This window comes from Genypterus blacodes, unplaced genomic scaffold (assembly GCF_046128005.1).
Source record: "Genypterus blacodes isolate CSIRO-AG114 ecotype Tasmania unplaced genomic scaffold, CSIRO-AGI_Gbla_v1 ptg000009l_1, whole genome shotgun sequence".
In the NCBI taxonomy this organism is placed as follows: Eukaryota; Metazoa; Chordata; class Actinopteri; order Ophidiiformes; family Ophidiidae; genus Genypterus; species Genypterus blacodes.
The window spans coordinates 554,800-570,242 of record NW_027466823.1 but is presented as its reverse complement, the minus strand read 5'-3'; the positions used below and the strand labels follow the sequence as shown (position 1 = coordinate 570,242).

Here is a 15,443-nt window from a genome sequence, read left to right as displayed (position 1 = left end):
GCATCATGTGATCCTGTGACGGTGCCTGAAGGCCTCACAGAGTACAGCTGTGTTCTGTCTTCACCATTATCATGATTAGTACAGAAGAGAACTCAATGATATGTAACCAACTAATTTAATTTCACTTCTTTCCGAATGACTGCCCGCCATTAAATCAAGGACCTCTGCTGACATTTCATTAAAATCCCTCAATATTCATTATAGTACAGCAACCAATCAGTGCTACTCCGCCAGAGTTGAGCGCGCGTGTGTGTGCGTCGACTGAACGTGCACAGTGGCAGGAAGGAGAAATGTGTAGACGAGTGGGTTTGAGGTCGCAGTGATCAGTCTACACAGTCAACCCTGCTCCACTGGGCTGGTTGAGGCAGTTAGACCTTTGCCTTTTAACCTCGGCTGACCCAAAGATGAGGCGACGTGCAGGTGCAGGGCTGATGATCGCTAAACTAAAAGGTGAATCAGACTCTTCCTCATTCGTGCTCAAATAAACACACACTAACCATTACAACAGAGGAAGTCATAGAATCAAAATTCCTTCCTCTGCCATTCATAACAAGTGAACACCCAGTGATGTAAGTATGCATGCAGCAGGTCGCCCCCCTGCTGTGGGTCAGAGGAGAGGGAGTCATCTAAATATCTACCTTCTTTTTGGCCATTGTCAACACTCTGAATTCCAACTCTTGTAACATTTTCTTGGCTGAAATTCTATAAAAATGCATTTTAGTGATGAAGCTGGGATCTGCAGTTTGTGCCTCTGAGCCAAATGAATACATCTGGAGGAAAGGTGCAGAAGGGAAGTGGATGAGTGTGTGGATTGCACTTTAAATTATTGCAGAGGTTTCAGAACAGAACCACTGTGGTCAAGATTTATGCTAGGCTATATGTGTGTGTGTGTGTGTGTGTGTGTAAGAGATCAGCTGTTCTGGGCTTTGGATAATCAAACTCAGCTCTGTAGCACTAACACTGCATGAGAAGTTGAGAATGGAGACCAGGCTACGTCACTTTGGCGTGCTGATGTGGAGCTCGGCCTGCTGCTGCTATCAGAACCAGCCGTCACATGAACTGGGCCCTCTGACGGACTGGTGGGATATTGTGCATTAGTATTGTGAGCACAGGGTTACACACACAGATGTCTCTCTTACTGCTGCATTCACTGACCCTCACCCCACAGCGTAAACATGAGAAGTGTGCTGATGCTGTCTGTAGCTCACTTAAGCATGTAGAAAAGAGGATTACATTACATTAAAGGTAAGAGTTTGATTCCTAACACCAAGGCCCTCGCTCTGATCGGACCGACTTCCCAAATAAATTGAATGAATTATTTTAGCTTTTAAGCTCTATTAAGTAGACATACTATACAAACCACTCTGCGGCTTTTATGACATCATCTATCTCTTCATTTACAGTTGATCCATCTGCATCACATTATTGCTCACATTGCCTTAAACACTTTCCCCCGCTTGGTTTTGGCCCTCGGATATGAATTTGTGATATTTTTAATTTAGATAAACATTTTTTTGGGTCATTATTTTTGAAGCAAATCAAGAGTGCTCCTTGCTTTATAAATCAAAGGAGCACATTTTGGACCTCAGAGCACAATGACATTTTGGTGCCAAACGCCAAATCGGCACAGTAAAGCAGATTGAGGAAGAAAATGTGTTACTGTGCTCAGTTAGTGTGGCAAATCTCAATCTAGAAGAAGAGTGAAGCTCATTAATGTCTCACTCCTGAGCAGCGTTCTCACTCCAATTTAAATCACCTGGAGTCAGTTTGACATCTAATAAACTTCACTGTAATAAACTGCATTGAGTACATTTGGACATTTTCCTCTCTAAACCACACACACAACATCAACGGCAATCAAGTGTGGAGGTGAAGAAGACGTTTTAATGACCTCATATCTGATAGATCAGCATTAAACATGAGTCAGTAACTCCTGGCAACGAGCTCAAAGCATCAGCCACTTTACAAACTCAATCCTTCTGTCTGATCCCAGTCAGTCGGTGTGGAGGAACCCTGCTGACTGACAGATGAAACCACATTTATGTCAATCTGCTCTGTTCATGTTTCGGTACACAGAACATGATTCTCATTTGAAGTGTGCGCTATCGCTTTATCACTTTATTGTGTGTGACCGATCCCTTGAATTGCCATGTGATGGTTGATAATGAGTTGCCGCTGACCGATGACCTTGCCTGCTCCCATTTCACTTTATTGCTCTTATTGCTCTTTAACAGAACAGGTTCACTGCCCAGAACAATACTTTAAGTATTCTATGCATAGAATACTTAAAGTATTCTATGCAAACCTGTGGATATGAAGCTGAGGGTTGTTGGGTTGTTGGGCCGAAGTAGTGATCCCTCCTGCTCACACACTGACACACCAAAACCAAAAACATCACCAGACTTTCACACAGTTCTGTAAGCACATAATGTCGACACTTCAGTTAATAAACTCAGCTGCAACGGAGTCTTTTCTCTTAGACTTCCCTCCGTCTCCACTGTCTCCCACCTACGTGTGCTGAATCATCCTCTGTGTGTTTGCCCTGTCGCTCTCATTTGTCTGGGTCGGTCTGAACACACCTGTATCAGCTCCATATGAGGAAGAGGAGTGGTTCATTTGTAGGAGAGAGCATCAGCACTCAAAGGGCCAGAGTCGATCTCACACGCTCACTTATTGCTACGCGACCAAACTGAACCTCTCACCTCTCGCCCTCACACGCGTCATGGGCAACTGTTTACACGAGCCATTGTGAAACCAAAATGAAGCAATCTTCAATATCTGCATGTCTCATTTGTTGCCTCGGGTAGATTTCACCTCCTGTGTGTGTGTGTGTGTGTGTGTGTGTGTGTGTGTGTGTGTGTGTGTGTGGAAAACAATGACAGCTTGGTCACGTCTGTACTTGGACAAAGTTTGCCAGTGAAGCCATTCAATTCATTCCTGTTCTAAATGGCTCAGCCAGATAAAGAGATGAAGTTGCAACACACACCCAGATTTCTTCCTGCTTTTCTGGATAAACTTTATGATTATGACCTTGATGGCATGGAAACAAGATGGACACATGGAGGAATGTTCTACTTTACTGATGATGATCCCAAGTTAGCCACTGATAACTATAAAAGCTTTATAAGGGAAATATATCTCACTACTCACTATTTATAACTGTGTTCTGGTCTGTCAATGACTAAATTCTCTTACATACTCTTCCTCTACTACTCATCACAATGGCGATCCTTCATAATAATTATAAACAAACTTCTATTATCACTTAACTCTAACCATATGAGTGAGTGAGCTTATACTTATTACATTTATCACGTTTACTAATGCTGCTGACTGACTGAGTACTGAGAGGAACTGAGAGAAATGAGTCTGAGGTTAGGATGAAGAAATATTGAAACATGCCACAATTCATAACCTGAATAAATATTATCCTATAAGGTCAGAAGTGATAACACTGGGTTACACTTTACATGAACTCCTGCACACACACACACACACACACACACACACACACACACACACACACACACGCGCGCGCCTCTACTGACTTGGTTCATCCAGTATTAATCAAATGGCCACGACTGACAAATGCTAAATCCAAACGTCTCAGCGCTCACAGATCCTCGTCTGAGCTCGGTGACGCTAAGGTTTTCCTCTTCATCCACAAACAAAATTGTCCCAAAGCTAAATGAGTCAGTGATCACAAAGTGTCACACACACACACAGTCCACAGTGCACATGGATGCTGTTAACATCTGCAATGAACAATGACACATCAATGTCACTAACTATGGACTGAGTCATGAAGAATAGCCATAAAATATAAAGCAGTCAATCTTTGAGCTGAGCTGTAAATGTCACTTTACTATATTTCTACAGTCAGATGTGTCCAGAGTGAGCAGATGTAGTTTATAAAGTCATGTCATGAGAGGAATGCTGTAGTTTCACTTAGACTTTGGCTAAACGCTGGAAACCAGACAAAGTCCTTCAGTCGCAAAGCTCGGATCAAAGGCTCCGATCAGATACGCCTGCAGGATTCTACCGCTCCACTTTCACAAGTCACCGACCTTTTAGCATCTTTACAAGAAACCAGACAATCTCCTGATCCATCATGTCTCACACACATGTAACCTACATAGATATGTGACACGTATGACTGGAGCGGGAGCTGAGGCTCAAAGGAATCCATCACATTTAAAGATCTATGACTTTTAACCATAATCATGTACTTATATACTGAAACACGAGGATGAAAAACAAACAATAGGCCTACATCACTTTAAAAATAGCAATTTTTTATTTACAAATATTACATTGGCTTAAATATTGAAGAATAACAAACATTTAAAGTTTCATTATTTAAAGTTTAAAATAGAGCAAAGGCCACTTACACATATTGTACAAATATATATATATATATATATAACATTCTGAACTGAACCAACCACAGCTCTGTGTTACAGTGAGGAAGAGGAGGAAACTCAAAGCTTCATCATGTAAGATCAAACAGTTCCCTCCATGTCCGCATGTCCGCAGAGTGTGTTTGACAGAGTTACGCTGCTATAATGCTCATCATGTCATCAAATTCAGGGAAATCATCAAAGTACTGCAACCTGAGAGACGGTAAACAATTACTAATGTGTTACAAAGAGGTTATTGCATAGATTACTTCAAATATATACAGCGGGCAGAGTCATGATACTACAGTTGTGTTGCTTTGATGCTCTCTTTCTCTTTCTCCTTTGGCTCCTCGTCTTGAATCATGGCTGGGTTATCGTACATTTCCAGACTCTTGGGGTCGTCATTATCCTCGCAGCACTTGCAGCACTTGCAGCACTTGCCGCAGCAGCAGCAGCAGAATTTGCCGCAGCATTTAAAGAGAAGAGTCACCAAAGTATCCCACGGTCCAAGGGAGCGCATGGGCCGGGGCAGGAAGTCCCAGGTACGCATAACGGCTGGCAGACAGCGGGGACAGTGATTCTGCAACAAGTTCAAAATGATCACAAGGATCACCAAACAAATGATGGGCACGCCGACGCCAACCAGGTACTGCCAGCCGGCGACGGACAGGCCGAAGACGGACAGAGGCAGAACCAGGAAGCAAAGGATGAGGTAGACGCCGGCGAACCAGCGGTACTTTGCTGTTTTGTTCCCCAGCCCTCGGGCCAACCTGATGGGGATCCTCGTGAAGGGGATGGGATACCACAGTAAGATGCCCATGATGTTAAAGAAGAAATGGCAAAGTGCAATCTAGAAAGAACAAAGAGAAGTGGGTAATGTCCACAGCAAACACAGCATGAGGACGCACACAAGCTTCTACCGCCTCTAACCTGTAAGGATTCGGCCAGTGTTTCTCCAGGACTCGCCATGGCAGCAAGAATGGCCGTGGTTGTTGTGCCTAAATTTGACCCCAGTGTGAGCGGATAAGCTCTCTCAAGACTGATGACACCGATACCTGAGAGAGGAAACACATCCAGCTGTAAATACAAGAGAACACTCTGGATAAATCCGAAATCAGGAGGGAAAGAATGACACAACTTCACACACCGACAAGGGGCGTTATGGCCGAGGTGAAGACGGAGCTGCTCTGGACGATGAAGGTCATTCCTGCTCCCACCATGATAGCAATGTAGCCAGTTACCCAACTGAAGGGGAAAGGGAAGTCTGTGGACAAACACAAACACAGGAGGTGAGCAGTAAACCCGATGAGGTGAACACGGCCAGAACACACACATTACGATCACGTGACCGCAAAGGAGGCTTTTGTCCCTGAGCTTTGGCCGTCACACAACAGGACAGCTAAACCTGGAGGTGAAAGCAACAGGAAGTCTTTACCTGTGTTGCTCATCAAGCATCTGCACCTGTGGAGATGTGCTGACTAGCAAACAGGCCGATCCCCGCTGGACCGAGCCGGTACTGCGCTCTGACACGTACCTGTGTTGAGCACTTTCTTGATGACCACAGCCACCTGACCCTTCAGCATGGAGTTGAGCAACTTGACGATGAGGATGAGGCAGGAGCAGAGGAACAGTAGAGACAGAACCAGAAGAATCAGGCCCACAGCCAAGTCTGGCAGATTAGACCAGGCGAACATGTGATGGCCTGCAAAGAAGTGAGTGAGGATGAAACGGCGGCTGTAGGCTTGAAAGATGTCACAGCTGGAACACAACAGTATGGACAACTTCATTTGCATTTTACAGCCAGGTTTAAAAGTATTAGCTTTAATTTGGGGTAGGACTTCTGTCTTATTGGTCAAGAGGGCCTCAGATGCCTCAACAACAACAGCATGAAAGGAAGCATTGTGCAGGTAGAAGGAGCAAGAGGGGACATAAGCCCCGTCACTTTAAAGACTCAAAGGTGGCTTTGTTCCTGCATCAGCCGCTCTGGAGGAAGGAGCAGAGTTTCTCTCCTATTTCACCGGGTGTTTGGTGGATCAGGTGAATCTAATTGCGTTCTTCACTGACGGGGGTCTGCTTACATCGTTCCACACCAATGACATCGGTCTTGTTCTTCTCAACCAAACAAGAGGAGAGACCGGTGCAGTTCTGCAACGTTTCATTCCAGAAAGTCTGAAAGACAAAGAGGACACGTTCGATGCAAAGGTAAAAGATAAAGCGGTGAAGAAGAGCAGATAGGACTTTAATCCATCTGTGATCTGAGTCTTATCCAGGCTGTAAACTCTCCAATGATCACATGTGACATTCCATCTTTCCATAAAGCAGCAGAGGCAGTTCACCTGTGCTGTGTGCTGGGATACAACAACACAACAACAACAACACTACAGCAATCATTAACGCAAACGTGGCCTTCAGGAACCACATTGGAAATCTGTATGTTGCGTTCAGGGTGTGACACAGGATGATTGAGTTCTTGTTGTGTTCTTACCGTGTTGTCGACGGTTTCACACCATCTTTTGATCAGACTCTTGTTTCTGGCTGCAGCGTCGCCGGTGGCAATTTGGCTGATAACATTTTTGTCGAGCTAAGGGAAGAGAAACTTGATTTAAAAAAAACATAAAGCACTTTATTCTAAATCTGACAAAAGAGTTGATGCTCCAATCTCAGATGAGTTGTCTTTAAAGAACGCGTCAAACATCCGTGATGGTACCTGGATGACAGAGTCGGTGAGCGGGTCTGTGATGACGTTCAGAAGGTCCGGAGCGTCTTCTCCACCCTGGATGTCAAAGGAATCTATGATGAGTTTGGTGAGTTTGTACAGAACTCCAGTGGCCACTTCCAGAGGGAGGAGAATGATCACAGACAGCCAGTTGAAGAAGTCGTGGACAGTCGCTCCAGCAAAAGCCCTGAGGATGAGGATGATGATGAAGATGATGCAACTACTGTCTGACGTATTATGTAAAATTATGGAGAGTTGTCTTGAAAATGTACATATATTATAAAGGTATTATGCTCGTAGATAGATATTGTTTTGTCTTGTGCAGCCTTGGCAGAGGTATGCATTCCTGTGTATGTATATGCTGGTTATTGTGACGTGCTTTGATTTACCGGCGGAACTCATTTCGGTCTCCCGCTTGCATCATAGCCACAATGGTGTTGGTGACAGACGTCCCTATGTTGGCGCCCATGATGATCGGCACTGCAGACTCCACACTCAGCACTGAAACATGGAGGTGGCAGCAGAACAATGAGGGATAGACCAGGAACCCGTACTGAAACAGGTGCAGCAGGAGTCTGTGTGTGTGTGTGTGTGTGTGTGTTCTTGTATGGACTCACGGCCAGAGGACACCATGCTGACCACAATTGAGGAGGAGGTGCTGGAGCTCTGCACCAGCACAGTGACTAACACTCCGATCACCAGCCCAGCCACAGGGTTAGACAACACAGCACTGTCCTGGAAGATGTCACCGGCAGCTTTACCTGCACACACACACACACACACACACACAGGTCACAAACAGGCTGGTACATAACACAGCCCAGATTAAGTGCCGGTGTTGGACCTGCAATTAACTAAATATGGAGCATAGGCACTGATAAGCCTCCATGAAATCAAAGTCCAGTTTGTGAATTCGAGGAAGAACATTTTACCTCCAACTAGCTGGAAAGCCGAGCTGAGAACATCCAGTGAGCAGATGAACATGTAGAGCAACCCGACCAGCGCCAGGAACTTGAGGATCCCCGTCAGCACCCTCTTCATCTTCCCATTTGTGTCCAGCTCTGCTCAGATAGGAACGTGCTGAGTCAGAGGCAGGTTTCGTGAAGCTGTCAAACACTCATCTCAGGCTCTAACTGCATTGTGCCGCTGCCTCACCTGACCACTTGACCCCAGTGTCTTTCAGCGCCGGGAGATTCCAGGGATCGTCTGCACCCTGATCCTGATCCACTAAGTCCACTGTGGAATAGGCCGGCAGAATGGCTCCATCTTTAGACGAGGCGTCATCTTCTAATGGAGGGATGAGGAGAAGGGTTAGAAGAGGAGGAAGGAAGGAAATGGAAAGAGGAGATGTGAGCTCTGATCCTGGAGGAGAGACGTACTGAGATCTGGAGACGAATCCGTCCCCACTTCAGGTCGAGGAGCCATGAGTGTCTGCAGAACACACAGAGTTACACACTGGATCACTTTACTCAGACGGGACAGAGCTACAGACAAAATATGCTGGTGTTGAAATAGAAATGCGCACACCCTTTCAAAATAAAACTAGACTATCTGTAAAATACTTAAACTAACTTAAAAAAACTTAAATCTTCCTCTTTCTTACTGGACATTTCTTTCAGTCTGACAGAACATAGAAAATAAAATCTCCAGACCCACAAATAGTAGGAAAACTATTCAAAACAAAGATAAATCAATAACAAATGCTCGCTGTTCGGCAGCTCTGCATAACTTCACATCTTTAAGCCGCTACAATGTATTGGAACGCTACATCACAAGCGCCTGGTTGAAGTATTTCCACAGTAATCAAACGTGATGGCAGCATACGCACCTGCAGCGGAGCGCTTGTTTCCCAGGAGCTTTTAGCGGCGATGCGGAGCTAAGGAGGCTTTACCTGCTTACCTGTGGAGCTCAAGGAGGTGGAGCTGTTTTATAGCGCCGAACAGCGGGGGAGGGGGGCGGGGGGCGGGAGGGGGGTGATGGAGCACGGAGCTCTCTGTTCAAAGGTCGCGCACACATGTGTAGAGTGCAAGTGACTTTGAGGACACGGTGCTCACATAGACAAGCAGCCGTCAGAAGCTTTGCTGAAATCATTGTGACTGAATAGTTTTGTATTTTATGCACTTTGGTGAAATCTATTTCTTCTTTGACACCTTCGTCTTCGTCTTCTTCATGTATGTTAATACTTCTACATAAATTACACTCTGGCATAATGACATTCTTTGGCACTACTTGTTATACCTAAATCACAACATAAATCAATCAATCAATCAATCTTTTATTGTGTATATTTAAATGAGTTCATTCTAACGGCCCAGGATCATTACGTTCATTAAGCTGCCCCCTGGTGGTTAGACATGGAACAGCACCAGTGCCGCATCCCGTTTTTGTTCCGGCTTCAGTTTTCTTCAGTTGTCTTCTCGTGCAGATATTAAAGCTAACATGAAGTGACATTAAAGTTTAATATTAACGGCCTCATTGTTTGGAGTCACAGAGGAGTTGTAACTGTTTTTAGTGCTTCGCAGTATCTGAGCTGTTTCTGTCCACTCAGCTAATCCAGAGTGCCTACAACTGCATCTGCAATAAAATGGGAAATTAAAACATCATCAGTGTGTTCGCATTATACCTGCTCACACACACGCACGCATGCATACTGGTTTGTAATCTTAGATCAAACGCACACTTGTATGCACAAACATTTATGGCTTATTAATATAAGTTTATGGCGGGAGATTGGTCTGTAACAACACTTTATCTCTGAGAATAAATGGTGTGAATATCATCTGAATCCCGGTCAATGATTAAACCAGAATCATGCCTTACTGTAATAAAAAAACAATTACAAACCTGCGTATAAAAAGGGTTCAGGGAGTTTAAGGATAATAATCAACTTTACAGGCTGATAGTTGAGTGCAGGTAAAAGAGTTCAATATTGTTCTGTTTGAAGTCAGCTTCAGTTTAAAAACAGAAATCTGCTTTATAATTCCATAAACTACATAGAGTTAACACTTCATGCTGTATTTCAGTTATTACAACATTGCTTTGAACAACATTAGATTTTTGATAGATTATTAATAATAAACAATACTCTGACCACCGCAGCTGCTGATGACATGAGCGCTGCAGATCTGACAGCTCTGACTCGAAAGAAAGAGATTCCTGCTTCCTGCTTCCTGCTTCCTGCTTCCTCATCAACATAACAACACAAACATCATTACAAACCTTGACCTTGACAGTAGATGACTTCATTATTTACATCACAAAGAGAAGATGTGTGGAATTTCACTTTATTGGAACAATTAGTGATAAAACACACACAACACAAACACACACACACACAGACATGAAATAATAAACTAGTCAACTTCCAAAATGTACAGAAACCAAATATACTCATGACACCAGTGAGTCTAATGAAAAGTCCAAAAACAACAACTATTATACAATAATATAATTATAATCACAATTCTTCACCAACTCAATGACAGTTACAGCAGTGCCGCCAACACAAAGCTATTATTACTTTATTTTTCTACAGTTATCAGATGATATATATTTATATTTTATCATTTGAATGTTCCAGTGTGCCGTCTGAATACAAATTATAGTTCTAATAAACAAACACACGGTGACAAGGTGACACAAAGCTAAGAGAAGAAGGAGTAAAGAGGAGCTGCTGCATTATGGTCTTATTATGGCATTAGAGTTGGATTTTATTCCATCCAATTATCTGCTCCACTCAACAAGTCTGAATCTCTAAATATGAACCTGAATTATCTCTCCTTTTAATTCTAAACAGCATTAATATTCATCCTACAGGTGACGCCTGGTCAAGGTAACATTACAAAGTCTCCATGAAACCATCTCTTCTTAAATATTGCATAGCTGTATTCTAGCAGGAGGAGTCATTATTATCCAGCAGTGTTCCTCCATAAAGAACAGAACTACAGGTGGAGCACAGAGATTAAAACTCTATTTATAATGATTGACTGATAGCTGATGGGTTGAGACAGAGAATTAGCTTCTGTGCAGTAATGAGCAGTTTAATGCTGCGTGATCGTGATGTGTAGCAGTCACCTTGACCTCTCCTCGTGCAGGAATATGACACAATAACATCGTGTGGAGACAAAGTGAGCGTGAAGCAGCTCAAAGTGGCTCCTTTTACAATTCAGCCGGTTATTATGTAACTAAGTCATTCTGTTTGATGTAACTACAGGAGACCCACATGATGGAAAGATCCACACACAGTCTTACCTTTGACCTTTGGAATGTGATTTTTGATGTCCTCCACCCTCCCAGGCTCTAATCAAATGGCTTTAATGACACTCAGAGCTCTCCAGTCCCTCTGCAGTCCCTCCGGCTGTGGAAACCTTTTTTCCTTCAGCCCAGTGTGACCTCATTCTTTCAGAACAAGAGCTTTAAAATGCGATCACCTTTATAGAGCGTCGCATGCTCTATATTATCCCCTGTGAATGTTTTCTTTTCATTATGAAGCTAATTAAGACATTTTATTAGAGTCAATCATTGCCCACCTGGCCGCTGAGCTGATGTCAGATACGGTATCTGCCATGCTGCCACAGAGGGTCAGACTGTCTCTCTGCTGCCTGATGTGAGGGCTGAGGGGCCGCTCTCTACTCCCACTCTGTCACTACGCCCTGCTGGAATCCATAAAGACATAAAAAACAGCTGTCACAACTCGTCCTGACTGGTTGAATGTGCTGGGGGGGGGGGGCGGAGCCACTGAGCTGCTGTCAGGGTTATGACCACTGGGCCACTGAGTGTGAAGGATGTAAAGAAGGGTTCAGCCCGGCCTCCAAAGCTCCACAGAGTCTTAGAATGAGGAGTAATCAACACTACATCTGTTACAAGGGGAATAACACAGCATGGTGGGGACTCATGATGACCTTCGTGACCTTAAGCAACACACAAAGCACCAGTCAGTCTTTAAGATGTGTGGAGACGCAGTAGAGGGATAAACCTTTACACACTTTACACACAATAACATTTAATAATAATTGACTGTCCTATAGCTATGGGCTGAATAATGCAATGAAATGAAGAATCTGCCATCAACAAGGTTATGTTAGATCACTGAAACCTTATCAGCCTTGAGGGTGGAGCTCAGGGAGGAACCATCATGTTGGCTTCAAGCCAGGTAAGAGTGCAGATCCAGGAGTTGATACTTTGATTTGTTTTCCTTATATATACTATCATCGTTGTTGTTGTTGTTGTTTCTCCACAGGTATTACATCACTCTCAGTAAGAAAAACACTGAAATAGTCGTCTTTTCCCCATAATAGACTACTAAAGATGTAGTTACTTTAGAAACAATGAGTGAAACCATTTTGATTTACATTAACTTCAACAAATATGGAGGTATCTTTATTTATGTGTTTTGTTTCTCTTTAGGTGTGTATTGCCTTTCAGAACAACACATTTAGGACGTGGCTGGTGTTTCTATACATGATCAGTGAACAGCTGTTCCTGTTCTCTCCTCTGGGCGAAGCTGCTGTGATGCTGTCAGGATCGAGTCAGTTCCCACATCCACCAGCAGATGGTGCTAGATAACCATCTGGAGCTTTGACTCAAGTCCACTTGTCTCTAAAAATCCTCAAACTAAATGTAACTCTCAGACACAACATAGTGTTCATCAGTCTAGACCCCAACCCCCCATCATCATCATCATCATCATCAAATGAAAATACCTCAGCGGTTAAAGGGTGAAAACAACAACTTCTGACATAAATACACGTTTCTGTTTACAATTCAATCTGATTCCTCTTCTCTATATGTCAGATACGACTCAATGCTAAATAGTGAGCTTGTTATCATTGTGTATCAAGCTTAAAGGCTCATAACATGGTCGTGGTGAGATCACGAGAGAAGTCTCAGAGCGCTGCTGTCACCTGGTGCGGCCGCCTGCTGGGGCCTCACATCAAAGTAACCTATTGCTGCCATTATTCATGTATGAAATGCTCAAATCCCACCTGGGGTGTATTATACCTTCACCACTTGGCCGACCTTGGTGATGATTGATAGGAGGTTCTGATTCATAAGTCCTGCAGACACACTGATGCTGGCTCATTCCTCACTCCTCTTATCAGACACAGGCCCTGAAACATGAAGAGCTACAATGGAGTTTGACACAAAGTCCTTCCTCCTGCACTTTTGTCTCTTTTACAAGATTTAAACCTGCTGTGCATTTTAATATAACACCAGGTTTTTTTGTGTTTACAGTGCTTGAAACTCAAAAATGAGAATCTGTCTAGAGGAAAAGATGTTTATTGAGTTTTGCTTTATTCTTTACAGACGATCGTTTGTTTCTCCTGTAGATGTTTAATAGTTTGTCATGACCTGAAGAGACAACACAAGAAGGATTTACTCAATTATACTGATTAGTCTTTTATTTGCGCACACACACACGCGCACACACACACACACACACACACACACACACACACACACACACACACACACAGAGCATCCCTTACCTCATTGAGCCAATCAGTGAAGTGAGAGGTGCGGGTGAAGACGGTCGGCTTCTTCAATTCGTTGCAGGCACGGGTTGAGACGAAGCTGGTGACACCCTGAACATACCACCGACCATCCTCACCCATACAGTTCAAAGGACCTCCAGAGTCCCCCTGAGAGAGAGAGAGAGAGAGTGAGTGTGTGTGTGAGACAGAGAGAGATAGGTTGTCTTTTGTTTAAACAGTGTCTTTTTGGAAGGTCACTCACATTGCAGCCAGACTTGGTGTCTCCGCCTGCACAGACCATGGTGGTCCTCACGTTGACGCTCCACCAGTCAGCACTGCTGCACACACTGTACTCCACCACAGGAAGCAAGGCCTGCTGCAGCTTATCAGGCATGGGGCCATGAGCTGCAACACAGAGAGGATGAAGCTGCTCAGACACAGATCCAATCATCACACAAGACAGGAAGCTGATGGAACGACAGGCTGCTGAGAGGAGACCTGGACACACCAGCATCTCTCCTTCTTACTGTAAAGGTTTCCCCAGCCTGAGATGTAACACGGAGCCCCATGGCGAGGGATCTCTCCAGCTTTAGGAAGGCAGGCCACGCCCACATTCTCATTCATAATGGGACTCTTATCCAGCTTCAGCAGGGCGATGTCATTACTGCAAACATTAAATCTATATGTTTCAGATCCTCTTCTTAAACACCTGAGGAGCTTTATATGCTCATCTGCCCATGACACAGATGTGATCAGGCTGATTATAGAGCTAAACAAAGAACGCCATCAAGTCCAGCAGACTGTAGACAGTTAGGAGACTCAAAGATATTGTTATTTAATGATCCACAATAGTAGAAGTCATCATCTTTTCACTTCTCACCCATCAGCGACGTGGACAATGTCCCATTGGGGGTGAACAACAATCCGGAGCACATCCCTGATCTGTTCAGACCCCTCCTGGGCGGTCATGTCGTGCTCCCCCAGGACCACACGCATCACAGATCCTGGCCTGTAAGGAGTTTGGTTTTCATCACTTTAAAATGTATGGATCAGTAAAACTCTCCTCACTAAAGCTGCAGCAGATCAGCACAGAGATACAGAGCGCTTGTGTGTGTGTGTGTGTGTGTGTGTGTGTGTGCGTGTGTGTGTGTGTGTGTGTGTGTATTACATGATGCAGTGTCCAGCAGTCATCACCCAGCGAGGAGCGATCAGAGTTCCTCCACAGATATGATGGAAACGGCTGCCATGTTTGCTCTGCAGGGAGATCTGACAACGACACACACACATGCAGGATAAATGGGAAATCAAACGACGATAACCTTGAGCAGTGACTCTACAGTGAAGCTACCTGCCAAGGCCAGCTGTGAGCTTTAGCATCCTCTCCGTTCACCACCCGGTCAATGTTGGGCTGGACAGCAGGAGTTCCACATCCATAAACTAGAAACACACAGTATAGTAAAGGATTCTGTACTGCAATGCAAAGCTGCTGGTTCATGAATACAGTCTGTACATTGAGTCTCTATAGTCTCTACCCTCTTCTTGTCTCACTCACCATATGCTGCCTGGAGCAGCAGGAGGCCCAGAGCGGTCTGCATGGTGTCGGACTGTAGAGCAGATACACTCGCTCTGCCTGAGCTCAGCTCTCTTATACCAACTCACTCTGTCACTCAAACACAGATTACACACACGCTTTGGACATGTGTTATCAGAACACACACCTGATTGTAGCTGGGAAGAACTTCTCGTTCCACAGATGGATCCACAAACCGGTCGCTCTCTGCTGGACTGTGACAGCCGGGACACTCAGCTGTTTGGTCCAAATGTAGCCAGATAGGTTCATCATAGTGAGATTAA

At 44.3% G+C, this 15,443-nt stretch overlaps 2 protein-coding genes across 2 annotated transcripts; both read right to left on the bottom strand.

The window, feature by feature from the left end:
• Positions 1-4,388: 4,388 nt before the first annotated feature.
• On the bottom strand, positions 4,389-9,010 carry LOC143007065 (sodium-dependent phosphate transport protein 2B-like). The gene is made up of 13 exons (XM_076158452.1): positions 8,945-9,010; positions 8,496-8,547; positions 8,272-8,403; positions 8,049-8,177; positions 7,734-7,877; positions 7,506-7,617; positions 7,108-7,303; positions 6,886-6,981; positions 6,479-6,569; positions 5,935-6,102; positions 5,548-5,664; positions 5,331-5,455; positions 4,389-5,250 (listed from the first exon to the last, which is right to left on the bottom strand). The coding sequence occupies exons 2-13, from the start codon at positions 8,539-8,541 to the stop codon at positions 4,702-4,704; spliced, it is 1,905 nt and encodes a 634-aa protein (XP_076014567.1). The 5' UTR covers positions 8,542-8,547; positions 8,945-9,010; the 3' UTR covers positions 4,389-4,701.
• Positions 9,011-13,449: 4,439 nt separating this feature from the next.
• On the bottom strand, positions 13,450-15,184 carry LOC143007015 (chymotrypsin-like elastase family member 3B). The gene is made up of 8 exons (XM_076158402.1): positions 15,142-15,184; positions 14,938-15,026; positions 14,758-14,855; positions 14,470-14,598; positions 14,117-14,253; positions 13,852-13,994; positions 13,605-13,757; positions 13,450-13,467 (listed from the first exon to the last, which is right to left on the bottom strand). Exons 1-8 carry the CDS (start codon positions 15,182-15,184, stop codon positions 13,450-13,452), a joined length of 810 nt encoding a protein of 269 aa, XP_076014517.1.
• Positions 15,185-15,443: the final 259 nt, after the last annotated feature.

Excerpts from the sequence above, each read along its gene's own strand:
- LOC143007065 (XM_076158452.1), bottom strand. The coding sequence starts at position 8,541 with ATGGCTCCTCGACCTGAAGTGGGGACGGATTCGTCTCCAGATCTCA. Across the intron at positions 6,570-6,885 it reads GTGAAACCGTCGACAACACG|ACTTTCTGGAATGAAACGTT; the intron begins GTAAGAACACAA and ends TTTGTCTTTCAG. Across the intron at positions 5,251-5,330 it reads CACTGGCCGAATCCTTACAG|ATTGCACTTTGCCATTTCTT; the intron begins GTTAGAGGCGGT and ends TGTTCTTTCTAG.
- LOC143007015 (XM_076158402.1), bottom strand. The coding sequence starts at position 15,184 with ATGCAGACCGCTCTGGGCCTCCTGCTGCTCCAGGCAGCATATG. Across the intron at positions 14,254-14,469 it reads ATTGTCCACGTCGCTGATGG|TAATGACATCGCCCTGCTGA; the intron begins GTGAGAAGTGAA and ends TAATGTTTGCAG. Across the intron at positions 13,995-14,116 it reads AGGCTGGGGAAACCTTTACA|CTCATGGCCCCATGCCTGAT; the intron begins GTAAGAAGGAGA and ends TCTGTGTTGCAG.